The following is a 27,690-nucleotide window of genomic DNA, read 5'->3' on the forward strand; positions in this document are numbered from 1 at the left end:
TATTTAAATATTTACTGTCATGTTGCCTTGATATGGAAATAGCCTCACCTGAGGTGAAGGTATGGTGCAGCTGCAGTGGTAAAACCCCCTTGTTTGTTGGAAAGATGAGTAAAGAAGCCTGAGCTCTTGGAGAGAAAAGGTAGTTCTCCAAGTGCAAGGTAGTTCTTGCAAGCTTATTTCCTGTGCTTCCATGTAGAGGTGTGAGTGACCAGATCAGAGACCAGGGAACCAAAGCTTCCTTCCCACACGGCTTCTGGGGGCTGCCTTGAATAAGTTGCACTGTTCCCTGCTCCTTTTTGCTCCTCCACAAAGTGAGGATGAGAATTCTTTTCTTATGAAGTAGCTTACTGAAGTCAGTATTTGTGAAAGCTCCCACTGTGCATACTCATCCATGGACTTTACTGGCTTCGAGTATCTGTCAGTGGCTTGATTATCACATACACTGATTATCACATGTAGGCTCTTTACTGATAAAACACCTCTTACTGATCCTGTGTCAGAATGAGATCAACTATTAAAAGGTTATAAAGATAAAAAGGTAACTGCAGCACGACAAGATGAACAGGGAGAAGTGGCAGGAGGCATAACATAATGATTTAGTGCAATTCGGCGCTGCAGTCATCAGTGAAACAAGACAGCACTCAAGCTGGCCTTAAACAACATTGTTCGAATATCAAAAACAGTCTGCCTTCAGCATGGAGGGCTCAATTTGGGCTAACTTGTCCTACTGAGAAGCTTCATGGACTGCTTTCAGTACCAAAGCTATTGTTAGGATCTATATTTCAGTGCAAATATATTCCAAAGCTAGTGACAGGCCTTGCTGTGCTAGTAAGAGCAACTCTGTGCTGGGATGGGGACCAAGGGAGCATGCCACAGGGACCAGCAGCTCACAAAATAAATACTAAAAAGCAAATAAACTAGAAATACTTCACTGAACATCAGAAATTTTCTGTCTGCTGTTTGACTTGGCCTGAGTTATTCCCTGAATGATATTATTAACCCTTTCACTCTTGTTGACAGCATTAGTCTTCAGTGAATTATGGAATTGTAATACAGACAAAAATTTACTATGCAGTCAAAATGTAGAAGTGTACATCTCTGTAAATAGCTGCTCTTTTCCCAGAAGACATATAGCATGGCATAATCAGTAGTTTGTATGAAGACAAATTAGAGACTTCACTTTTGCTCATTTTAGAGGGGTGACGTGTGCCAATCTTGTGGCCTTTGCTTGGGAAGGTCAAAAATCAATATCAATGTTCTTCAGAACTGTTCTCCTTTCCATTTACCTGTAGGTTAATTATTTAAGCTTGCACTCCAACAGACAGCTTTATGAGGTGAGGAGTTCACAGCAAGGAAGACTTGTCGTGCTGCTAGCTTCTTGAGAGCTCCCCAAGCACGTGAAGCTTTATCTTACGTGTCCTGGTGAGAGGGGGAGTAAGCTGATGAAATATCAGCCAGCCTTGTCTTTAGCAGCAAAGGCTTGGGGCAGTAGGATTTCCCTCGGCTTACTGCCCCACGCAGTCACACACCCTTCCTCTGCTGGGGTTCTGCTCCTTTTCACCAAATCACGTGAAGTTCTTGGGAACCTTTGAAAGGCTATGGAGAAACAGCCCCTCTTAGGCTCCAGTGAGGAGAATCCATGAACTTCACGGTCTTTCTGGAGTCTGTTCTCTCTGCAGAAAGCTGCTTTCCTCATTGTCACACCACAGGCACTTATGCAAATTTCTCCCAGCAGGAAATCTCAGGCGCTGAAGGCCAGGAATGCTAATGTTGTGTGCTGCACCAGAGCCCCAGTTGCTGGTCATGAAGGAGCAAAAGTTCCTGAAGTGTTTACAGCCCTGGCTCGGGAGCCAACACTGACTGCTTCACAGTCAGACACCCAGACAGGCTTCTAAATAAGAAATACAATCTTTGAAACCTTAACACCTGCATGGAGACTGTCACATGCAGCCATTACTGCCAGTACACCTGATACTAAGAAATGAAGATTCTTTCGCTAGGATTTCTGGCATTGTAATGTTTTCTAGAAAACGAGTATTGGAACTGACCAAAGCTGTTGTCAATTCCTAAACTGTTCTTCTGGTGTAGGCACCTACAGGATTCACTGCTTCCCATTTTACTTCAGTATAAGGTTTGGCTAATAGGAGACCTGTGAACACATAAACATTCCTGGCAAATATTCCTGAGCACCTCAGTAAAGTGAAACATGCGGTTTGGAGACTTCGATTCTTTAATGGCTCTGAAGATTACCAGTTAACAAGATACAACTCTGTTTGGTCACCTTGTACTCCTATTTTTATTTTATTTTATTTTATTTTATTTTTTTATTTTTTAATTAAGACTCAAGTTAGAGAAATGATGCTGTATTTCTTCAATGCACCACTGAGAACAGCGAAGTATTTGCATCTGGAGCTTGATTTGACACACAGCCCAGTAATAACCCAGCATTAAGTGTAAGTCACAGTGCACAAAGACTGTCATGTTGGTTCAGCTTGTGTACACATGAACTCAGATCAGAATGACATCTCCTTGAGAAGATACCCAGAGAAGAAATCTTAATACTTCCAAAATTCCAAAGGCTGATGCTAAACTGACTTAGGAGAATGTAATAGTATGTATCAGCCAGATGTAGGCAACATGTTCCTAGTGAAGTAGCCTGTATTGCAACCAAAAAAATCCATGGATTTTAACAATACCAGATCTCATCTTAAAACTTCCAACTTTGCCTATTAAGTGCTTAATACATTAAGACACCGTGACTGAAAAGAGAGAGAGCAGAAAAGGGACAGAATGATCTGACACTGAAGTCCTTTATCTTAGGTCAGAAGCCTGAAATATTAACTGGAGAAGCTCCACTCTTTGCTATAACGTGCAGTGTTTGCACTTTGTTGGTGACATGGATGTTTCTGGTCACTCCGGTGATTTTATACACCTCTTGGAATTGGAGTGGCTGTGTAGAGGCTAAAGCTTGATTAAATGTCCCCTGATATTGATCAGCCTTTGTATTTGGAGACATCGGTAGTTGAGAACTGGTACAGACGGCAGGCTTTTTTCAGTCCTGAACACAGTGAATCCCAGTTATTTGGGTCAAATTCTGAAGTTTGTATACAGTATTTATGTGGTCCCAAAGCAAACTTCTGTTAAGGTGAAGGCTAAGCAAATGCAGACTTGTCAGGATTTGTTCCTCAAAGTAAAGGAGAAATGAAATAAAACACACCATTCAAATATACTGAAAGCTTTTTGAAGGATTCCACAGTGCAGTCAGATGCTGAAAATCATTTCACAATTGTATAACAGTGAGAAAGATGTGAAGAGGCCAAGAAAAGGGTGAATATTTCAAAAGCTTAAGAGAGTTAGGCACATATCTTTCATAAGCTCCATTGAAAATCCAAACAAATAATTTCTGATGACATTAAAAATGGACTGCAGTCAGACAGGGATACCCACAGAAGCTCTTACTTAGGGGAGTGTGCAGTGAAGAACATTTGTTGTTGATTTTTTTCTACAATGAGTCTTTTAAAAGGTTTAGTAGTTGTGTTGGAGAGGAGGGAGAGCACGAAGATGTGTAGGAAGGAGACAGGGCATAAGCAATACAAAAAATGAGCAGAAATGTGTCCTGAAGGATTTCAGATGTGGGAAACGTGGGTTGTGCTGGACCCTGAACGTTCAGGCCTGCCTGAGGATGCAAATATTAGTGACCAGCGGGGAGGAGGGGTTGTGGAGGTCAGCGAGACGGTAGAGGGGAGACAATGGGCTCCTTTGCAGCACCAGCCTGCCTTTCACTTCACAAAAAAGGTTTTTGTAATTCAAATGAAAGCAAACCCTCCTTAAGAAAGGGATCTCTCTCTGGAGTGAGAAACACTGCAACATATTTCGCTCTCACTTCCCTTTTGGTTTCACCTTCCTTCATCAGTTAATGCATGAATGAATTCAGGCTGACTTTTTTGTGTTGCTGCAGCATTCAGGTATAAACATCAGTACGCCAGCAATACAGATGCGGTTAAGGGGGTTTTTTTTGGAGCTAAGTTTTTTTTTTTTTTTTTCTGGGAAGTGCTGTTAGTGCTCTCGTGATGAGTCCCAGAATACTACCGTGCTGAGAATGCCTGAGCACATTAATTTTGCATGTATTAACTCTCAGTGCAACCCCAGTGTTCTGATGTTCCATGCTGAGACACACTCACTGCCCTGGAACTTTGTATTTGCAGATACTGTGAGACTGTTATAGGCAAGGAGGGTGGTCTGATCTCAACTTGTCACCCAGGCCGTCTTGATGGGAAGAGAAGGCATTTCTGGAGGGTCATTCAGCCTTTCTTCTCAGACACCACTGCTGGAGTGCAGCGACTCATCCTCTGGAGCTGCCTGCCCCTTGTTTTCTGTTGCAGAGACAGAGCCTGAGGCACTAACTTAGGGTTGGCTACAGCTTCCAGGTGGATGCAGTTGGATGAGGTGAACTCTAGACACAGCAGTGTGATGACAGAAACTGTCTTGTAATGGCCTCTTGTGCAGAGGGTCACAGAATGTCTGACTCCATTGAGTGAAACTCTGAGTGCTGTGCAATGCCAGTATTTTGCATTGGTTATTCCTTAACTTGGACATTATGGACAGTAAAACTCTTGATGGCAAGACAGATATAAGATAAATTAGCCAAGTCGTAACTGTATGGGCCTTAATGCAAGATTGGTTAAGGGCAAATCAGTTGGGAACTATCTCAGGCATAGTTTACATTAGCAGGGGCCCCTACTCTTACGTAGTATATAAAGAAATAATCTGGTTTGTTTATTCAAGTGTCTTAGTCATACATACACTTCCATGATTTCAAGCAGCTGAGTTTCTGAATGCTTCCCCATACTTCATTTGGTGTTTGTCAGGATTCACTATATGTCAGACCACGGAAGTGAGGAAGAAGAACTTTCAAATTGCCAGCATCAGTACTTTACCCACAGTTATTAAGTTGTGAGCATTGTCATGTGTATAGCTGTATTTACTGCTTACATGTCTATACCATTTACAGATATCTGTTGCAAGCATGTTTTAGGTAAAAGCATCTGTCTCGATGTTACATCTGGGCTTTGCAGTGTAACCTGCAGTTGTTGTGATGGTTTTCACAGGCTCCTCTGAGAAGGGGAGCCTAATTTGCACGTGATCGTGCAGTCTTTCTCAGGAAGAGATGATTCATGCTGCAGCATCCATGGATTTGTGTGTGAAATTGTTGTTGTAAATGACAGCACGTGAATAAAAAGTCATAGAAGAACATGTGGGTGTGGGGCATGGAGTTGTGAAATATGAAGAAGGAAGACATTGCCCTCAGGAATATAGGAGTAAGAGTTACACGCAGACCTTCATATTTGCTTTCCAAAGATAATTTAAGGAATATCCCAGGGTGTAGGTGATCAGTGTAAGCAGTTCATCTCATTTGACATCTAACGTAGCTTATGCAAGGGTGGCAACTTTTGGAAAGAAGTCTGAGTAGAGTAGAGTCCGTTTGACCTTTTGTTTAGCAATAAGCAATGGTGCAACCTCACAGCAAACTGTTTGCAGAGAATGCATTTGATATTCTGTAATGTGCATGACTTCTTTTATTTCATTTCTTTTCTTGAAATCTTTTTGGTTAGTTAATAGTTTAGTTCCTCTTCAAGGGACAGATCAAAATATAAACATGTACCAATAAGCTTTGAGGCTTTAAAGCCAATTCGATACACAGGAAATCTGAAATTAGGGCAATAGAGGATATTTCTGATGCTATTTCCTCTTATTAAACACCTCTGCCTATGAGGCAAGTCCTTGTTCAGCTGTTTTCTGACTACTAAATTTGGCTGCAGATCTGAGCTCTTTGCAGGACTGCTCTCTCACAGCTGTGACTCTTTATTGTTTCATAAGGTTCTAAAGAAAAATGTCCTCCATAAGTGAAATACCCTTCACAAGAATTTCCTTACAATGCACTCATCTGGTGTTTAAGTTATTTATTCCTTAAGTTATTTATTCCAGAAACTAATAACCTAAATTGTATTTTTATAGAAGTCTTAATACAGCAGCCAGTAATTGAGCAATGAGTGAATCCCAGATTGCCAATTTACAGTGTAAGAAGTATAGCAATTTTCTCTTTAAAAGTAATGGATTCGTTTCAGTCTTGCTCCACTTTACTTGAATAATAGCAGTGATGCCAAAGAAGTTCCAGCTGACTTAAGCTGTTCTAACTGAAACTTTACTACAGAAAAACCTGAATCAGACCTAGCATTCTACATAGGTGTGCAGGCTTTTGTCCAGGAAGGGAAGAGATTCAAAAGCTGACTGAGTTTATACCAAAATGACCAGTCATTAAAACCCATCTGTCAGTAGATTTGGGTTAATAGCATGCACTGCTGCATGGTGCCCTGAGGAAAGCAGACTTGAAGTGGGTCTACCTGCAATTGGAACGACTCGATGATTTGATAACTCAAAGCTGTACATCTGCCTTCAGTAGTTACAACATTCTTACATTATTTTAGACTTAATTTGTTATGGAAATGCATGCTTACTTGCTCTGGGTTGTAAGAAAGATCTGATGGGATTTATGCTGTATAAATAGCCCTGCACTGTCATTGTTAGATTACTTTGAGACTATTTACTGCATTGCCTTTCAGACTTCAGTGCAGGGGAGAGCTGCAGTTCACGTGTAGGATGCAGGATGTTTCCTGTCATTTGTGCTGCACTTTAGCCTATAAATTGCATATCTGGTGGAAAGCTAAAGAACATGATCAGGATGACAGGTTTCAAAGCTAACAATTGAGTAGCATGAGCAAGGATGCACCTGCTCTTAGAATACAAACTTCAGCAAATACTCACTTTGCATCGCTGGGCTATTTCAGTAGAGCTGTGTTCCTGCAAGACTGTCACGTGGCTTTGCTAATGACAAAAGAATTTTTTGGTATATAGGTGGTGCTGCAGTGGTGTCAAAACGTATCTAACAGCCCACTTATTTATTCAGGTAATTTTTTAAAAAAGAATTACACTTTCAAGTTCCTCTTTGAGTCTTTCTAGCAGATTTTACTTTGTATTTTCAGAGGTGGATTAAGGTATATGTGCTACACTGTGGTTGCATGATGAAGATGCTAACAGTGATCAAATGGGGACATTCATTGCTTACCTCACCTCCTCAGTTTTTCTACTGTGATCTTGTTTTCTTGGAATCAAAATATCAGCATTTGCAAGGAGTTTTGAGCAGCTGTGGCACAAATGCAAGGCAATTTGGTTGTTTTAACGCTGAATATACAAGGGACATATGGAGCCCTATGTTATTCCCTTCTGACTGTTACAAAATTGTCCATCGCTTGTCTCCCAAGGGCAATGTGAAATTGCAGTCACCTGTTCAGCAAACAGATTTCACAGGACTGTGCTTTCAGCTCTTGCTCCTTATAGATACGGTATTCAGTTGCCTCCGCATTGCTTATTTCTGTTCTCCCTTTCATTTCCCTTTGGGCTATGCACAGTTTGCCTGCCTTGCTATTTAATGAGAAATCTCTTAGTATTTCTGAACATTTGAGGAAGTGTCTATTAAACACGAACCTTAGGAAGGGGTTCGGCAAACTCTCATTGCCTCATGCCCAGGATTAGCCATGTGTTATGTTAGTACTAGGAGTCCACCTTCAACAAAAGCTGTTTGAAAAGCATCTAAGAGAAATCCCAGCTGATAAAGTGTGCTTTGTGTGAGAGCAATTCACAATTAGCAGTCTCTTCCCTTAAATTGTGCTTCTTGTTTTCATGGTTCAGAGATGCAGCAAAGACATTCCAAGCAGTGAGATTTCACTACAACTATGGATTTTAAGAGCCATGAACTGCAGAACAACACATTTTGGGGACATTAAAGGTACTCGTTTGGTAAAATGAAATTTTGTACCTAAATTGCTTTTTGGATTTGTAGTGTGTTTGTCTTGGTCTTTGTTGGAAGGAGATGGCTGTTTCTCCAGCCATTATGAACTTACTCAACATGATACAGTGCAGAAAGGAAGTCTTTGTCTGTGCTCATTCCAATTTGTTATAGGTTTGCTTGAGTCCTGCAAGGCATTTGTATACTGTAAGACAAAACTGGAAGCTGTGTTTCTGCATGACATGAAGTGCCCTCAGCCATGGCCTGCTGGGTCTGGAAGCAGCAGATCTCTAGGGCGACAAGTCACAGTGCACAAATAAATGTTATGTTGATGCAGCAACAGAATTTGAAACAAAAAGAAATCCCCTGTAGGCTGTTTTCCTAATGATTAGCATGCGCACATAGAAGGTGAGACCTTCACAGGGTTTTGTCAGGATAACAAAAATCTAGCAGTCTGTTTTCCCATTTTTACCCTACATTATGCAGTGACCTGTTTTTGCTTTGGACCCATTGGCTCTACCAGTCCTCCTCCCTTTACTGATGTGGAAGCAGCAGTTTGCCTTGCAGCTTGGGTTGCTCAGAGACCTGGGGCTGGCCCAGTGGGAGCACAGCAAAGCACTAAAAATGGCAAGAGAGCAAAATCAGCAACTGTGACCATAAGAAAGATGTCAAATTTTTATCTGCCATCCTTTCATCAGTGAAATGCTCACCTTATATCAATCATGACCAGCATACAAAGGGAGCAGTCTGCTTTTGTTATTTATTAATTTCTCTCCAGCTCCTCAGTAAGGTTGTAACCATCTGATATGTGAGTTTTGGCATAAAGTGTATCATTAGTTGCTGTCCTTTGCAGGATCCATGCTACTTTGTACATGTAGGAAACTAACAGCATGACAGAGTTCTATGAATTGCACAGGAAAGATGCTCCTGGTCATCTTGCTGTATCCTAGGAACTATTGGAGGGCTGTGACAACCATTCCTAAGAAAGCTGCCCGCTGTGCTTCCACATATCCACTGAGGTTACCATGTCCACTTTTGCAGAGATCAAAGGTGTTACAGATTAGGGGAGAATTATACTGAAAGTTCCTTGTGGCAAAGGTCTAGGGCTGACTCTGTTGCATTCATGTATGAGTTGTCCAGAATGTGAAGAGGTTAGAGGAGATGGAACAAATGGCGTTTGCCTCTGTGACAATTCAGATGTCCAGAAAAGCTCTTACTCCTTCAGCTATTCACTCTTCAACGACACAGTACGTTCTGGAATATAAATAAGATACGTACATGGCATGTTTACAACATGCTTCTCTCACTCTTTCTCTACTTTCCCCACCTTTGTTGTGCCTTGCCCCAAATATCAGTCCGATTTTTGCAGATGAATCAATTGGTTTGGTGGACGATCACTGCTCCCTGTGGCTGTTTCTTGAGGGGTTGCCTACTACTTGTGTGGTGGGGCTTAGAGCCTGTGTCACCGGGTGAACAAAGAGGTGGCACTGGTACAGATGAGCTTGGAGCATAGTAAAGCTGGTAGCATAAAAATAACCTGGTTTGGAAAACAGTGACCTAAATGTCTGAACAATGTCTCTGGGAAAAGGGCTGCTTTTTCTGAGCTAGAAGCAGTTTGGAAGAAAAGCAGTGTTGTCATGTGAACAGGGTATGCAACACTGGCTCTATGGGCTGCTGTTTGATGGGCTGTATTTATCATGCTTTTAATATGAAAGACTGTTTTGCAAAAGATTGTGTTTGCAGATGAAAAGGTATTGAACACTGGGGAACAAACAGTTCTGCATCCGCTAAGTTCAGAGCTTTAGGACCTGTGTTTTGGAAAGCACACTGCTAAGTTGCCAGGACCAACCTCACTTGGAGCTGTCCTTTATTAGTGGAGAGACTGCTGCTTGTGCACAAACCAGAGGCTGCAGGAGGTGTGACCAGCTATCTGTAGAGTTGCTGGTCCCTTTTCCTGTTATGTATTTCATCCTTACTATTCTCTCCCTGCTTCTGTGCCTTTTTCTCTTTTCTTCCCCCCTCTTGTTTTCTCCATTTCTCATGCTCCAGTAAATGATCTTTTCAGACAAGCATTACAGAAAGGCTGGTTTTTAGATTAACACAAACTCAGCTTCTTATATTGACTGGCCTGAAACAGCTAATGTGATTTGCACTTCTGTTTAGCAAATTTCTATTATTAGACTGAACACACCGAGACTAATATGCAGGTAAATATAAGTCACCAGCGGAGCTACTAATTGGGTAGATTAGTTAGTCATTCCAATTGGATTTGTTGTCTCCAAACAGACAAGATTAAAGCAAGGAACGGTCTCTGACTGGCTTATCTTTTGTGGATAAACGTCTCCAATATGACACGCTACCTTGTATAAGTCAGATGTCTGGTTATTAGTGCCTGGATATCACACCCAGCAGTGAAGTGGGAGGGCAGCTCCTCCTGTCAGTCCTCCTGCCATTAGTCATTATGCCGAATACTTCATCTCAGACAGGTCCCTGACTTCTGCCAAGATCCTGGGCAAGGTGGATGGGCTGCTTTTCGTAAAATGGCTGTTCTGCCACTGAGACACGTGTCCTGTGCCTTCAGTGCAGGAATCTGTTCTTCACATGTCTCAATCCAAGCAGCCTCCTCCATACTCTCCATATCTAACTGCAGTCTAGCTGCAGATCCCCTTCCTGCTTAGTGATACAAGAGAAGGAATGTTCTTGTGGTCCTTGACATCTGTTCACAAGAAGCAGATTGAGAACCTAGGGTTCAAAACAAATGCAGAGTCTGTGTGCCTCTTATATCAATTTCTTTCTTTTTTTATTTTTATTGATGTATGTCCCATAAAGACTGAGCAGGTGGAATGAAAAAAAAGCTGCCTTTTTTCTTTAAAGAGAAGTTACGTGCATCAGCTGAGGTGGGCACTGATCGGGAGTGGTTCAACTTTTTAAAAAGACTTCTATTATCAAACTGAAACAAAGTTACTTTTTACTATAAACACAGAGAATGGACCCATTTCCCCTGTGTCTCAGGTGGCTAAGAAAAGTTCCTTCCCTCTTTGTTATTGGTGCTCCCCAGGGCTTACCTCTGTGTGTGAGGCAACATAAAAACCACTAAGAAGGACTGAGGAAAGCCTCTCCCCTTCTGTGTAGGGTTGGTGTTGTTTGTTGGAGCAGATTCTGTCTTCAGTGGTTTCCTTTCATTATCACCTGCAGGTATTTGCATCTCTCTTTGCTGACTTCTGTGGAAGGCAAAATCCCCTGCTTTCATGTCAGAAAAGCCTTTTAGCCCGTGGTTGCTGAGGAAAGGGGAAACCTGACCTAGATGAAGAGTTCCAGCATTATTTCACCTGTTTTTAAGCAGATAAAGTACAGCAAACAGGAGAACGTGTCCCATGCATTGTCTGGAGAATTTCATTTCCCTTCCTTAAGTACTGAGTCTGTTGAAATTGTCCATAATTTTAATCTGTAGCTCTGACATGTATCAGCTTCAGCACCAGGAATGTCCTTTTGTTGCTTTTTTGGGTTGTTGTTCTTGTTTTTAAATTATTTGCAGTCTGTTTCACTGCCTTCTGTCTTGATGTGCAGCAGGCACTCTGCCTCTCAAAGTCAAAACAGCTGCATCTCAGAAAGAGGGGAAGCTTCCAAAGAAAAAAAAGAACAATCAGAGCCTTGCTGTGGTGTACTGGTAGCAACAGATAATTAAGTCTAAAAATTTCAGCAGAAGGAAGACATTTATTGCCAGGCAAAACCCAACAGTGTTTTAGGAAATGCCGTTTCTGCCATCTTGAAGGCAGCTCTGAGTCTAAGAACTGAGTGATTGGTATATGGTTATATTCTTTCAGTCTTAAAGATAATCAGGCACACTGTGTTGTTGGAAAGCAAGGGGATACAAAAAAGTGAAATCAAACTTTATAAAGACATTTGAACATTTTTTTTCTCTGCAGGCATTTCTTCATCGGATCCGCCAGAACGCTGTGGACAAAGCTGAGAAGTACATAACAGAGGAGAACGTTAAGGTATTTCTTCCATCTTCCTCATCCTTTAATTAATGAAAGGCTAGATTAAGGGACGTGGATATCAAATATTCTTTTACCTGTCTGATCATTGTTCTTAAACTGCTGCCGAGAGGATAAGAAATTCACACTGACACTTTTTCAGTCTGTTTGCCCATTTATTTAGCTTTCATCTTCCAACATTTGTTTTGTTCCACCAGCTGATTTCAGTAGAGTTTGCTAACAGTGTAGTCAGGAGCTAAGTTTTGGCAAGATTTGTGAAATGGTAGAGGACACAGAGACCTCATTAGTATCTTGAAGGGGAAAGTCAGAGAATGCAATGCCCTTGTGTGTTTTGCTTGACAGTAATCAGTGAGCCAATTTGCATCTGTTGTCATTACAAATCTAAAACTGATGGGAGTTATGAAGAGGTGGCAGGAATATCTGGTTGGGTTGTAGTAGGAAGGAATTTGGACTCCTATGGGAGAGCTGAGGAATGGGAGACTCTTGCATGATGAGATTCCTGAATGAATTTTGCAATGGAAAGACACATGAGATACAGAAAGTGGGTATGAGGTACTAGCTCTTATAATGCCTATGGTTGTAGGATGCCTTGTGGTTTATTTTCGTAAAAATAAGCAACACTTTCATGTAGCAATTTGACTTAAAACTCTCCTTGCTATTCACATACATGTGAAACCAAAATTCTCTTTGTACACATGTATAAGTGAAACCTCGTGATCAGTGGGAGAGGATGCAGTGTTTGCCATTAGGATTGCTTTTGGGGCTTACCTTTGATCCTACAGCTCCTAAATCAGCAGAGACTTTGCTCTTTTCATTAATGACAGCACAGTGCCTATCAATAATAGGTATGTTACACAGTCCAGCACTACTGCAGCTGGTGTGTATTTCCTCAAGTCTGGTTCATCAATTTTTACATAGTAATATTACCAGAAAGTCTAAAAATCCTAACAGGGGATTCAGCTCCCATTATGGTATCCATTCACTATGTTAACAATAGTGTACTACTGAGTGGCATCAATAGGTGGTGGTAGCAAGAAGATTTGGAGGATTGTTGGAACTAAGGCTCCTTGCTGTGTTCAAATTTGAAAGTTCCTGGTCACTGGAAGCTCACTATTTACAATCTGGAGTATGTTTAAGCATAGCTGAGGGAAAAGTGGACAATGACTAGTGGCAGTAGGTGCTGTGTGCAGAGAAACAGAAAAAAATAAGCTCTGCTTGAGAAATAAGCCTACGTAACCATTTGCTAATTTGACAGACTGCAGATGTTGATAACAGTTGTTAATTCTGCCATTATTCATGTATTGCTATGACTGCCATATACTCAGATGCAGTGCTCAGAAGACCCCTGCAGAAAGTCTTTATTTTCTCCAGTGATTAAATGTATTTGTATTCTGAAGTCCATCACAACCTCTGGGGAAGTACTACTTCATTTCTGTGTCATTCTTGAGCTGCCTGGAGGTGCCTTTGAGAGGCCACTGTGAGACCTCATTAATCCTTATTACAATATTCAGCTTATAATAACACAGCTTCTCTTTGAAGAAAAAGGTGTAAGCTTACCAATGGTGAAGTAGAAACACAAAGGCGTGCTTTCTCTGATCAGTGTCATCCCTTTTCCTTCTCATCAAACAATTTAACTGTCTTTCCTGCAGTGGAAAGATGAATGTTCTTCCCTTCTGCAAATCTTTGCTTGTAGAGGCAGGACAGACAAGGCTGTGTTGGGACTTCCAATAACTCTGCCTGCTATTATTATAAATCTTGAGTCATTAGGGAGCTGTGAGGTGGAGAGCAACAGAAAAGGTGGCAGCAGAGAGTATATAGATGGTTTGGCAGCTTATGTAAAGAAAAACCAGTATTTTCCTCCCTGTCTTCATGCAGCAGGAACGTCTAGAGGAAAATCAAGGATATTCTGACAGTCACTCTCCTCTAAGCAAAAGGAGAAAGTACTTTTTAGAATAACATGGGATATTACTCCTGGTATTATGTTTGTAGGCTTCTTCTGCTGCTACTAAGCAGTGGTGCTTACAGTAGCCTCTGGCTATTGCATCCCCTTCCAGACAGGCCACCTTGAATCCTATGCCAGGCATATATTTATAATTCCTTCACTGACAGATGGCTGCAGCAGTATCAGCTAAAAAATTTGCACAATTGGTTCCCTGCCCTATGTGAGGATAACTGCTGATACGTTAGTACTGCGCTGCATTCGCTGCAGGATGGTGACGTCATTTTACTGATGCAGAACAGCTTGATGGTGCACACAAGCTGCCAGACATGGATCTTCCATGTGAGGTTTATAAATGGTGACTGCATCAGATATAAAAGCAAATGTAGCTAAGCTAAGGTCTTTCTGCTGCCCTTGATTTTTCAGGTGATTTTTGTTACCTGCAAAACTGCTGCAAGCAGAGCTCTGCTGACCATCACATGATTTATTAGACTACACAGATATTCCTTGAATCACAAATTACACTCCTGAAGACTCTCCTGAAGGATAAAATCATCCTTGACAGATGTTTTCCTCTTCCTTGTTAATCCCCTTTTGGCACAGCTTCTGGCATGCAGGCTGAGGCTTATGTGTCATCACGTCACTTTCAGTCATGCTATAGAATGAACCATCATAGGCTCTTCAAATTTGCAGTGGAAGTTTTCTGAAAGTAATCAGTCCCAGCTTCCTGTCTTATTTTCTGATGGGTTCAGAACCCATTAGTGCAAGTAGAGTGTGTTGGAGTCTTCAGTTTATTCAGAGCCAGGAAAAGCAATGAGGCACAAGTATGCACATGGGTAGTGAGGATTGCCATGTACTGGTGTGAGAGGTGAGCAAAGACAAGAAAGGTGCCATGTGCTGTGCTTTGCATATGCAGCCAGCTTGCAGGGGTTTGAAGAAAAATCTTCTTTCCATCTTTGAATAACACAAGGTAGAGAGTTGAATCTGGGTACGTGCATAGAAGGGTCTTTAATTCCTTACCCAGTCTTCCACTCCTAGAAAATCAGAGATAAGTTGTTCTTAAACTGAGTTTGGTTTCATTCCTCCTTTAAGGATTAGATTTAATCTACAGAATTTTGTAATTACTGCTGCATCACCATCCACCAGGCTGAATCAGTGTCTCATCTGGTGCATAAAGTCCACTGCATAAAGTTGAAAAAGTTTGGTTTTACTGTAAGGTGCTTTGGGAAGTGTCAGAAGATCGCCCACCAAATAGCAGGAAGCTGAAGGCTGCTCTGTCAGGCTGCATTCTTTGGGATTTGTAGCAGTGACACGTTTGCTCTATGCCAGCCCTGGGAGGCTGCTCCTAATATGAAAGCTGGTTTGACTACACTGCAAATCTCTTTGCAACTGGCACGGCTAAAGCAAAGAGATGGACAATGCTGTTCACAGTGTGTATGTCACTGCAGTCTCCAGGCTTTGGTCTGCTTGTTCAAGCATTCCTCCCGTGGCTGTCAATGCTGATAGCTGCATCACATTGCATCAGGACCTGGAAGTTTATTTTCCTTAGCACATGTATGTTAAATTCCTAGGGATCATTTAGCTGTGAGATTGTGCAATTTCCTTTTAGTACACATTAAAATTGAGGGCCTGTATCATGTTACAAATGCCTTTTACAGTCACAGAGGTTGGTGGAAGGGAATGCTAAGATTCTGCTCTTTCAGTTTGGAAATACTTTACACTGTAAACACCATGGCAGAGATGTGGTTTACGGGTACATCTTCTGAGTGATAATTTCATGTTCCTGCCAAATCAGTTTGGTCTTTGTGATTTCGTTCATGTGTTCAGTCTCATAGGAGACCTTCTCTAGACTTAAAGGAGGTTGTTTACATTCATCATGCTCAGGTGCTTGGAAAGATAACCTTCATTTAGAGTAGGTACTTCAGTAAGCAATAAAGATCTCCATAGGAAAGATAGCAGTTATCATCTGTGCTTTAGGTCCTTTCATGACTAAGTCTAGAACCATAGTATTTTGGTGCTAGTACTTCAGTGTGCCTAAGAGGGTTTTGTTAATTGTTGACACTGGACTTTGTGTGTTTCAGATCCTATTTTCTAACATTGAAGACATTCTTGGTGTTCACAAGGAGTTCCTGGCTGCCCTGGAATTTTGTTTACAACCAGAACCTCAGTCTCAGCATGAACTGGGAAATGTTTTCTTAAAATTTGTAAGTACAATGACTTAACACTATCTGAAAATGCAGTTTCCTGTCTTAAGCTCCCATGCCCCTTAACTATCTCTAATCTCTAAGGTTTGTAGCAATACTGTGACATTGTGTGTCTTGAATAAAACTTGAAGGTAGGGTGGGAAAAAAACTTGTGAATGAGGTTAGAACAATGGAAACCACCTCAAACTCAGCTAAACAACAAGGTATTTTTAGAAACCCTTCCTTTTCCCATTGAATATTTTTTCCTTTTTTTCTTCATTCAACTGATCACACAATTGCTGAGAATTTGTCTGCTTTCGTTCCGAATATTTCTGAAAAGCAGCACAATTTAAAATAAGTGAATAATGTTATTTGTATTTTAAAATAAAGGAAACCCACAGAAGATATTACTGCATTTACAGTAGTGTCTGTGCATACATTTATCCTTCAGTAAATGAAATGTAACGTGAGATAGCTTAACTTGCACTTGATGTAATACAGTGCAAGTTACCATATACAACCTTTTTACCATGGAGTAAATAAATACCTGAATTATGTAGCTCAGAACTACAAAAAATCTGGGTTTTAGACTCAATGCTAGATAAGCATGCCACAACTACAGAAGAAAAAGTAGTTGTGGTTGTTGAAAACATTTTGATGGATTCTTTTTGTGTCATCTGACTCTGAAAGTTGTATTATTTGTTCTCCTATATATTCATAATATGATGAAGCGTGCCAACATGATTCAGTACCAGGTTGGTACTGTAAGGTGACCCAGGAAGGCACAGACCTGTAACAGGGAACAAGAAATGGAGGAATTGGAAATGAGAAAATCATGGAAATCAGAGAAGCGCTGCCTCTCTCATTATAATTTGTTTCTTATATTGCAAACTAATATAAGCATAGAGCACACTGATTGTATATGCAAGATCAATTATTACATATACCTAGTCATGAGATGAACTCATCTAAATGCAAAGTTATCTGATTTACATGTATATAATTCAAAGCTGCAGATTTTTTTTGTATGCAGCTGCCCTCTTGGGATGTCTGAAGAAATTAGAATGCATCTATATATAATAGATATTCCTTCAAATTTTTATTAACTGCATTAAGCCACAGGCCAACTTCCTATTAAAATACGTTCTATTATACTTTTCTAATCATAATTCGTGGTTCCACAGTTCATCAGGTTTGAGTGGTCAGCAATTATGCAGCCATTCTCTGCTCATAGATCTTTACCAACTATTGATTTTATTTATGCTGTGACACTTAAAATAGTAGCATATGTAGAGACAGTAAAATGTATTGAGACAGTGCTCATAAATTGTGTTCTCTATGAGGAGTGACTGTCAGATGCTGAAGGACATAGTGATGCACTCAATTAAAGACTTGGATACTCAGTAGAATCACTGCCTACCAAGATGTGCTATGCTAACATAGTACTTGTTCGCAATGGTATCAACATGGGATGTCTCCTGAGCAATGCTGTCTAAATGGCTACTGTGTTTCAGAGTGACACCAACTAACCAGAAATGTTAACGCCCTGTCATTTAGCTGAATTCAACCTGCTATATGTAGTCATTGACAATATTTTCTTGTATGTGAGCATAGCATTTGTAACTGACAAATTTAGTAATTAAGTGAATGAATGTTCTCTGCTTCTCAGACTTGCAACGAAGCAGAAATTATGGAACTGTAATGCACAGAGATGACTGCTGGTGAGAACTGATCTTCTGATAGAGACTGTTTGAGATCAGTTTACACTGCAGTCTGTGAAGTGCATTGCAAATATGATGTACATCAAACATTTCATAATCCCATAAGGAAGAAAACCTACAGCTTATTCAGGAGGATGTCAGACATCTTTCATTTCGTAATACATGGAAGAAGCTGGTCTCGTCCATAATGAGTGAAGTAACCATAAAGTATAAGGATAGCATTGGAAGCATTGTGGCACTTTATGTCTTGAGCAGGGAAGAATCAGCAGTAGGTTATGAAGAGAGGAAGGGATGACATGTCCTTGTGTACAGATTATGCCTGCCTTTCAGAAGACTAGCCTCACTGTAGGTATTTAGGAGTGTAGGGATTTGTCGTGTCATGGTACAGGCTTTAATAGTGAGATTCCAGCTGGAAATGCCAGCAGCAAATGTGGTTCAGAGCAAACTTCTCCAGATTCAATTTTTGAATCCTGTCTGTGAGATCTATGCATCCTAAATTTCTTCTAACTTCTTCAACTTTTAGTTGGAGTAGCCCTACAGGATCACAGTTGATCCATTTACATTTATGCTAGGACATCTTTTCCCCTGGGTGTTCAACGTGGCAGGATCCAGATCTTGGCTAACACTTGAAATAAACAAGCCAACATTGCAAGGGCTCCAAAAGAGCAACACATCGACTTCTGGAACTCTTTTAGCGGATGATGAAATGTGCTTGCTCTGATATACAGCTGTGAAAGATTGTTTTGTTCTGGAAGACAGACATTGTTTGTCCTAGCATACTCCACTTGATCAGATGATTGTAAGAAGTTAATTCTGATGTACTGGAATTTCTTAAGGAGTTGTAGTTCAATAACAGACAGTATGTGGACCATAACAGACAGGAAAGAACACACTTCAATTGAAAATAAAATCTGCTGCTTGAAAAATGGAATGTGTAGAACATATCTTCTATGTCAAAGACATACTAAACCTTGGATAATTACACCTCATCAACATAGGCTTTCTTGTGCAGGTCATGAAAATAAAAGACTGTCTGCAGAGCAGAAGGGCAGAGGGCTGACTGATGCCTGATTTCTGTTATTGCTGTATTGGTAGGGCATTGGCAACTTAGTAGCCGTAAGCTTATTAGAGTGAAATGCGTTTTCATCTTATTTTTGGGAACAATGCTGCCTGAATGCTTTTACTATTTAAGTCATCAGGAATCTTGTTTTGTTCAGAACGAAATCTTATTTTTTATTTAGGTTTTTCATATTGACAAAATAGTTTTTAGCCTGCTTTCGAAGAAGAAAATGTCATGGCTCATTAAGAATACATCCAGATAGAACGTCTGCAGTTTACCCAGCGTGTCTTTCGTGAAACTTCTGTCCAAAAACTGTTTTCAAATTTACACTAATCTGTGGGTTGTACTACTAGATCCAAAATAACATATGGAGAATAAACTATTGGTTTAGACTTCTTAAATTAACTAAGAACAGTATAGACTTATTTTTGCCACCAAGTCAGAAGGTCTATCTGTGTATCCAGCAGATTTGCTGAGTAAGAATGTGCCATGTTTATGGGGTCATTTTTCTGACCATAATTACACTTTCATACAGTGTAACTGCAGGTTCCAAATTCCTGGGTTATCATCTGTAATCATGTAACTGATAATTTCCTCACCAGGAGATGGGGAGTCCAGGACTGATTGTCACCCAGAGAGGAAATTAAACACTTCAGACACTGAGTAATTTAAAACATAGTTGTCATATTTGTGGGTCTCATGCATGAGGGGCAGCTGGAAAAGACTTGATGAAAGCACTCTGGTGTGTGCATAATTATTGTACTGTCTTGAGTTTAGAAAGGAATTTTGTCATGATCTAAATATATCCTCCCCAAACTTCTGGCACTCAGAGCTGCAGTCAGAAACCTGAGCAATGACATTTTGTGTGCACTGATGCAGCGGATGCTCTTGTCTTAATGGTTACTATTTTTAGTCTCAAGCAGGCTGCTTGTGTGCATCTAGGAAGATGAGGGGAGGTGAGAGGAGGAAGTGTAGGAGAAACTTATAAATCTGTCTTGTCACTCTGCAGCTCCACAATTTAGGGATAAAAAAAAAAAATAATCCCATGTCTCTCAATTGTTTCTTTTCTATTGTGCTGTTGACTCAGCCATGCCGTTCCTGTATCTGGTGGTCAGGATCTTTTGTTTCTTTCCAGCTTCCAGTACTAAACTCCATTACTAATATGAGCAGCTGTAGATGAAGGATGTCTTGAACATCTGCATTCCAGCTCTTTGTGTCCGTTTGATGGTGGTTTTATTTACTTTGTACCATTGTTGCTGTGTTTGGCCATGCATCTTTTTATTCTTAATTCTTCTTTTGGATGTATAGGGAGAGAAAACTTTTTCAATAAATTACTAGTAAAAATAAATAAAAATTAATAAAATAAAATTTAAAAAAGAAGCAATTTTCAGTCTCTGAGCATGTACATCTAGCCCTGGAGCATCTAACGAAAGCATCAGGTTCTTCTCATAAACTGGTGGTGGCTGTGACATGGCTCACTGTAAGTACCTCCATCTTGTTAGGAAGCTACCTTTCTCCTTGCATTTCTTTATTATATTGGTCGTTTTGTGTTTATTCATCAAAATGCTTCCATTCAGGAGACATGTTGTGGGCAGCCTTGTAAGACTGGGGATTTCCAGCTGGTTGCTTCTTCCAGTGCTTGTTTTTTTCCAGCCACCTTTGTTTGTTTCTTCTTCCTGTGGTAGTAATTAGCATAGTTCAGATATGTCAGTTCCATTTAGGTTTCCCTTGCTTCTGGCTTTACTTTGCTTCTGTCTGCTTGTATGGAATATCCTGGCACATGAAAGTCCCTGAGATAGCAAAATTCATTCTTTCAGCAAAGGATGTATTATTTCAGTGATGCATTGAAAGGAAAAGTACAGAGGAGGTCTGTGGTCAGAAAACTGATGCTAATTCACAAAAATAAGTTAGGAATTAGGGGAACACTTCTATAAATTATTTGCATGTGGAGATATTGTGCATATCATGTGAAATGCAACTCTAGCACTCTAAAGCAGAGTGCACATTCCTCTGTGTAAAGAATTTAGGATCAGACTGTGGCAATACAGACAGTCTAGTTTTCTCCAAGTCAATAAGTTAATGCTTTTTCTTGCAGAAAGACAAGTTCTTTGTGTATGAGGAGTACTGTAGCAACCATGAGAAAGCGCTCAGACTGCTGATGGAATTGAACAAGATCCCAACAGTGAGAGCATTCCTCCTGGTAAGCACCTTCTCTAGCACTCTCCACTTAATGGTATGACTTTGCACTGTACTCATAATGCTTCTTTAGTATCTGAAGAATGCCAAACATTTTGCAGACATGATTCATTCCAGCTACGAAGCACTTGAGAAGGATGGATATTGAAATAATTGGTGAATTCAAGTACCAACTAAGCACAGCTATGGTATGAGTAATTTCAGTGGATACAGAGAAGTATTTTAAAAAACAACATCAGCAAAAATAAGAGAAAAATTGAGCAAAGATTGTGAAAGGAGTAATGCAATAATTTATCAGCAGGGCTGAGACTGGTTCCCTGCTCAATTCTCTGATCAATTCACCATCTGCAGACCCACCAGAAACATGTGGCCTCCTTCTGACATCCTTTTCCCCATGAGGCCACTTGTGGGCAAGAAACATAGGCTGGATGAACTATTTTGGTGGCATAATTGTTTCTTGTATTAAAAACGGCCCAACTCCTCATCCAACCCATGAAATATTAGCGTGTGCTGGGAGGAAGCGTGGCATACAGCCTTCTTAAGAGCTAGACTACAAAGAGAAACAACCAGTAGATAGCTTTTTTTGTTGTTGTTGTTTTTTTTTTTTAATCCAGGTTAGAGGGATAGGTGTTTCTCCTTACAGCCTCCCCTTAATTCTCCTTGATTTTAGGTGTTATTTTCCTTGCTATGAATGGAAGGCATTTGGGCTGGGGATGGACAATAGGTGAGGGACCAGTCACACACTAGTTCTGTGTCTTAGTAAATGCTGTGAAGTGAAAGAAAGGCTGTTGTTTTGCAATGGACTGATTCTGTTCTGTATTCTGCTCTGCTTTTTTCCATTCTGCCAAAGGCATGCTCTTTCCTAATACAGTACAGTAGAAGAAAACTTCTGCATAAATGCCTGTCACAAGCAGGGCCAGAGCATTCTTCTAGCCACAAAATATAGACCTTGGAGGGGGGAGCAGGAACACACACGCTGCTGGGTACTCAGAATTTCTTTATCACATCTGAGTTTCAATAAACCCTGTTAAAGCATTAGTTCAAGTCACCAAATGAGCAATTCCTGCTCATGATCTACTCTAGGTATTTCTGTTGAGAGAAACTTAAACAGAAAGACAAGCAATGAAAGTGGATATAAATACCATCCTTCCTAACATCCAGAGTGTTCTCTGCATTTCAGCTGGATTGGCAACAAGCTCCTGTCTGTGTTGCCGTCAGCAGCTGGCAAACTAATTATGAGGCACATGAAAGATGTCGCACTGTCTGCTGTGGCTTTGCAGCAGCACCTGAATCCAAGGGATTTTTAAAATAACAGTAACTATGGAAGGAGAGGCTATGCTCAAATCTTTGCTTTGTTGTGGCTGTTGTAATTTCTTCCAGGCCTTCACTCTTCTCTCCACTGCCTCCTAAAGCCAACGCTATAATGCCACCATGCAGAGAGCTGCATTAAAATACAAAGCTTTGCTTGTGAGGATGGATTTGGCCCGATTGCCCCCTTGCAGCTGCTGAAATACAGAATGTGGGAATGTGTTTGAAAAATCAGTAAGTGTTAAAGGGCATTTTTGAGTCCAGAGCTAGAGGGAGGGCTGAAAGGAGAGACGGGAAGGACTGAATCACCCGAGACTTGGAAAATTGGACAGGGAGCATTGTGAGCTGGTAGCCAATGCCACAGATCTAGAATAGCCCTGGGGAAGAGTTATTTTACAGACAACTGTCTGTAAAAATACCACTTAGAAATAATGAGAGTTATGTCGGATGTCTATGAACAGTTCTTGAAGAAGAGGATTACTGAACTACAGCCACAAACCCACTGTATTTCAGAGTGCATCTGAGCCACTGCACACACTTCAAAGGGAAAGTGTTATCAGTGATGCCCCCAACAAAAGCACATCTTGGCTGAAATGGATTTAAACTTCATCCTCTGCTAACACGGCAGATTTGCCCTGGGTGGTTATTGGAGTAAAGTTATCCAGATTAATGGCTGAACATAGGAAAGTAGCTTATCTCAAATAGATTTGAAGTTGATCTGAGTCCAGTGCCTACCTCTAGCAGTGGGCAATGCCAGCATCTTTAGGGAAAAATATAAAAACCTTAGAGTTCATCAGTGATTATTTATCACACATATTATGGATTACTGTGAAGAAATAAGGGGATGAGTAAAGGGCTGTTGTTTTTCTTCCATACCATGCACAATTCTTATATTTTCCTTTCATATCAGTCCTGAGAGATGAATTTTCATTTGATTAAGAAAATAAGCATCTCTTGTTTTGAGGTGGTGTGCACAAACTTATCTGTGAAATGATTCTTATAGAATGCCCTTCCAAATCTGTTAGAATTCATTGTGTGAGTATTGCAAGAGTTCATCAGTTGCTTCACCTGTTTTTCAACCTAAAATCTGTTTGGACTTCTGTTTTGTTTGGTGTATTGGTCCAGTATTATCAAGGGTTTCTATTGTTATCTTCCTTAATATGTTAAAGCAACACTGGAAGAGCAGTCATTGTTCTGGGTGGAGAAATGCCCTTCAATTTCTTTGTGATGCCTTCTGATTTCCAGACAAAGAGCTAAGGTTGAAACATAGCAGATTTTATTATTATTATTATTATTATTATGAGCACCAGAATTACAGAAATCTGTTTTCCATGTGTCATTGCTTCTTGCATCAGTGTTCTCCTTCCCACACAGCAGCCTTGCCTGCATAACCCCAAACTTCTTCTGCAGTATTATGTACTACAACTGCTTCAAGGCTACATTTGTGCTGTTTAGCCTGCCAGTGCACCCCTACTGTTTGCCCAGCTGGGTTTAGACACAACGTTTTGCCAGAGAATTGGTGGATGAGATGCTGATGACTCATTTGTTTCAGAGCTGCATTTGATTTCCTTCAGACATAGAGACTGTACTAGAGTTAATTATGTGATTCTTTATGTATATGCTTTATTTTATCCTTTGAGTGTTCTGGAAGATGTGTGCAAACTTTGCATAGTGAATGGAGACAAACAACTGTTTTGGTTGTGGGGTAGGTTGGATTCTTTAAGGTAATGGTGCATTCTAGATTTGCTGACTGTCATTGTATTGTTATATTTTTTTGAGCCATAAGCTGTATAACATCTCAGTGGGAAGAGACCTTTCTTTGCAGCCACTGGTATCCACAGCAGGTTTTTTTTGCTGACTCGTGGAGAATTTTGCAGCTTAGCTTGATGGCTGTATTTCAGTGGAGAGTGACGTCCCGTTTCCTTTATCTTAGGAATGGTGAAGTTCATCGTGACCATAATGTGTATTATAGAAACAGCAAATAATGTCAAAGAGCATGTGAAAGTGTTGCCTGAGTTAACATTAACTTCCTTTTTTGATTATAGAGTTGCATGCTTTTGGGAGGCAGAAAGACTACAGACATTCCACTGGAAGGTTATCTACTGACTCCAATTCAGAGAATTTGCAAATATCCACTTCTGCTTAAGGTAAACCAAGAAAGAATGTCTTTGGCTAGTTGTTTTTCTCTTGGAGTGATTTTTGCAACTTTTTAACCCTTGATTTCCTGTCACTGCTACCGTCCTGACTTGTGCTTTTAAAGGTTCAATCCTGTTTACAGAAAATGGCTTTTTTTTATGGATGCAGTCAAAAACTGGCTGATGACACTCTTAAATCTTGTAACGGCGTGGGTAGACCAGACAGGGTAAGGTACTCCTCAGCTGAGTTCAGATTTCTTCTGATATTTATGAAGACCTGAGTGCTATTTTAGCCCCTTCCTGAAAAGCTGTGGTTAAATGGAATTTTATTAGTATTCTAAGGAACTCCATGGCTCTTAGGGATTGGAAACCGGACACATCTTTCATCACTAGGTCTCTAGTTTGAGTGTACTCAGGTCAGTAATTATCAAAATTCTTCATCATCTGACAGCTGTTTTGTGACTTGTTTGAAAACCATTTGGTGTCTCAGATAAGCTTCTACTGGACAGGTGTTATTGCAGAAATGACTCCTGCAATTTGCACTAATTGGCCCCCTTGCTAGCTGGTGTACTGTAGGAGTTAAAGAACCAAAGACATAAAAAGAGCCAACTTACCTCATTCCTTCGGGTCAGGGCTGGATCATGCACCTAGTGGGGAGAAGTAAAAGGAGAAATCAGTTTCTAGGAAAGCCTGCATCACCAGTGATCTAGTAGCTACTTAATGGCTAAAAGCCACAAATCTTCAGTGATGTTCAGTCTCATATTCTCAGAGTAATGTTATATTTAATAAAATACAAGTAATTCTTAATAAATATAAGAAGCAGCAATTTCTCATCTCAACAGAATGGTTCCTTCCTTAATCACAGAGGAAAATAATGATTCTGTAATGATCCGGTTCTCTTGGGCATAGGCTGGACCTATGAATCAAGTGTATATCATGTAAAATTATTGCAGTACTGTGTCTGTAAGTTCAGACTGAATAAGGACTTTCAAAGGTCCAGGCTGGTTAGCTCAATACTGATGTTTTTCCTTTAATAAAAGTCCAAATTCATCTGAGGAATATTTAAATCATTTCTTTCCTTCACCTTGGAGCTTTCACAGAAAAAAATTGGAGTCCTTCCTACAGGTGGAATCATTTTGTGTGTCCAGCAGACACTCATCTTAAAATCTTACAGTACACGTTCATGCGCCATGTCTTGTGGATGTAACTACTGAGATTTGCATGCACACAGTTTAGCAGTTCAGTCCATCCAATGGAGTGCAGACTCCTCTTATGATTTAAAAACAGCAAGAAAAAACAAAGAACAGAAGAACGTGCTTTGTTTCACCATACATTCATGGTTAGCAAGTTGTGTCCTGTTGAAAGTTTGCCTGGTAGTTGCTAGTACAAAATTGCCAGAGCGGGTGCAAATGTTTCAGATGTGGAAGAAAAAAAAGGCTGAGTGAAGAGAGTGAAGAGAAAACTGATTTCTGGTAGTGCTGGTGAGGAAAATGCAGCTCTCCAAGAAAAAAGTAAAATAGATTTAAAAAACAACACAACCTTCAAATTAAGTGTTTGCTGTCCCTTTGTTCCTGAACTGCAGTTATTGCTACAGAAATAGCTGTTCTGTATTCATGGGAATTTTATCTTATTTTATCTAATTCCCAGAGCAAACACATGCACTGTATTCCACCTGATTAGAAAAATCATCAACACCCACTTTCCTATTTTACTTTCTTTTTAATAGGAGTTTGTGAACATCCAGATCTTCTGATGACTTTGATATGACCTTGTTATAGTTTAATTAGTATAGCTAAGCAGTTAGATTTGATAAAGATTATACGAGCGCTGTAGCTCAGACTCGCCAGTGTTTGAAAGCCAGCCTGAATAGTAAAGCACATTTAAATGGGATAACTACTTTTCATTAATACTATATGTAAGCATTGTTCTTCCAGAATAATAGTTTCTCACACAGAGTCCATTTCAGTTAATTAGGAATAGCATACTGGAATATTTTCATGTACAGGTACACTTTAAGCAAATATTATCAGTTTTTTCCAGTGTAAAGTATGGCGTCCTGTAACTGGTAAACTTACATTTTATTATCCTCTGATGAAGCTTTTGCAAGCCTTATGTGTGTTTTGAAACATGGGACTCAGACCTTGCCATGCTGTTTCACCATCTCTGTGCTAATAGAGCAGCAATGATGTTAACATTTTTGTCCCCAGCCTAGTTTTTACGTGCTTCACAAAGCACAAGAGAGAATTAGCACAAACTCATTGGTCAGTAAATTACTTTTATCCCCAGTCTAAACCCTCCCTAATAGTAACTAACCTTCCACCTCTTCTCCTTGCTGTCACAGTTCAGCAGGGGATTTAAAGTCCATTTGGGTACATAGGTACTCCGAATACTTGTCTGTTACTGAAGAGCTTTGGCAGAAATTTTGCTTAAAAGTAAGAAAGAGGCTTTGAGCAGGCTTAAACAAAGTAGAACTATGCTTTCTGTGATGGACATTATGGTTTGGTAAGAAGAAAAGAAGCAAAGGCAAACAGGTCTACAGAACTTGAGAGCATAGACTGAGTGACTTACAACCCCAGCGTGGATGTGGATGCTGGAAAGTTTGCTGAATAAATATTTCTATCAGAATGTTTTGGATTAAGGCAACTCTGTCTCACTGATAATAATTCTGACTCTATATTAATTAGCATTAACTATGCTTCTTAGTTGTAGAAACAGCTGTTGTGTAAACCAATCTCTGAACAAAAATAGCCTTTTTCCCCTTAATAAAGAGCATTTATGTCAGCATAGGAAAACCCTAAGGGAGCAGCGATCATGAGTTAATCACACCATTGGGGGTGGGGATTGGATGCAGTCATTTCTGTCTCCTTCTTCTTCCCAACACGCAAAAAATGCACAGCACATGATAACTGCCCCCCATGGGCTCTGATAGCCCAGTGCTGTCACAGGGGCTGTTTCTTATTTGATGTCTGTTCTCTTAAGGAGCTGCTAGATCTCCAGCCAGAAATGCACATTCTACCTCTGATCCTTTAAAAATATAACGACTCCTTGGAAGATTTAAGGCAGTAATTATGTATTGCTTCATGTGATGGAAGACTCACTGGCCCTAGGAGAGAAAGAAAATCTGGAGGCAGAAAGCTGAGCATCCAGCCCATAGCCTTCTCAAAAGGGAGAGCCCAACATACACAGACTGCAACAAGTGTGGTGCCTGGGATGTGAAAGGGAAAAACAGGAAGCCAGTGGTGGATGAAAGAACTTGCTCTCCCCCCTCTCCATCTTCCCCATTCCTCTCAGCAACATTTAAGGAAGA

General features: G+C 40.3%; 1 protein-coding gene across 1 annotated transcript in view; it reads left to right on the plus strand.

Annotated features, from left to right (window-relative positions):
• PREX1 (phosphatidylinositol-3,4,5-trisphosphate dependent Rac exchange factor 1) overlaps positions 1–27,690 on the plus strand; it is a 150,260-nt gene that overhangs the window by 53,580 nt on the left and 68,990 nt on the right. The window contains exons 2-5 of the mRNA XM_042832320.1: positions 11,770–11,841; positions 15,862–15,984; positions 20,840–20,944; positions 24,294–24,395. Coding sequence (XP_042688254.1) covers positions 11,770–11,841; positions 15,862–15,984; positions 20,840–20,944; positions 24,294–24,395 — 402 coding nt within the window. The remainder of the gene's footprint in view (positions 1–11,769; positions 11,842–15,861; positions 15,985–20,839; positions 20,945–24,293; positions 24,396–27,690) is intronic.

This window comes from Centrocercus urophasianus, unplaced genomic scaffold (genome assembly GCF_019232065.1).
Source record: "Centrocercus urophasianus isolate 14NV4802_14NV808 unplaced genomic scaffold, USGS_Curo_1.0 seq_38, whole genome shotgun sequence".
Lineage (NCBI taxonomy): Eukaryota > Metazoa > Chordata > Aves > Galliformes > Phasianidae > Centrocercus > Centrocercus urophasianus.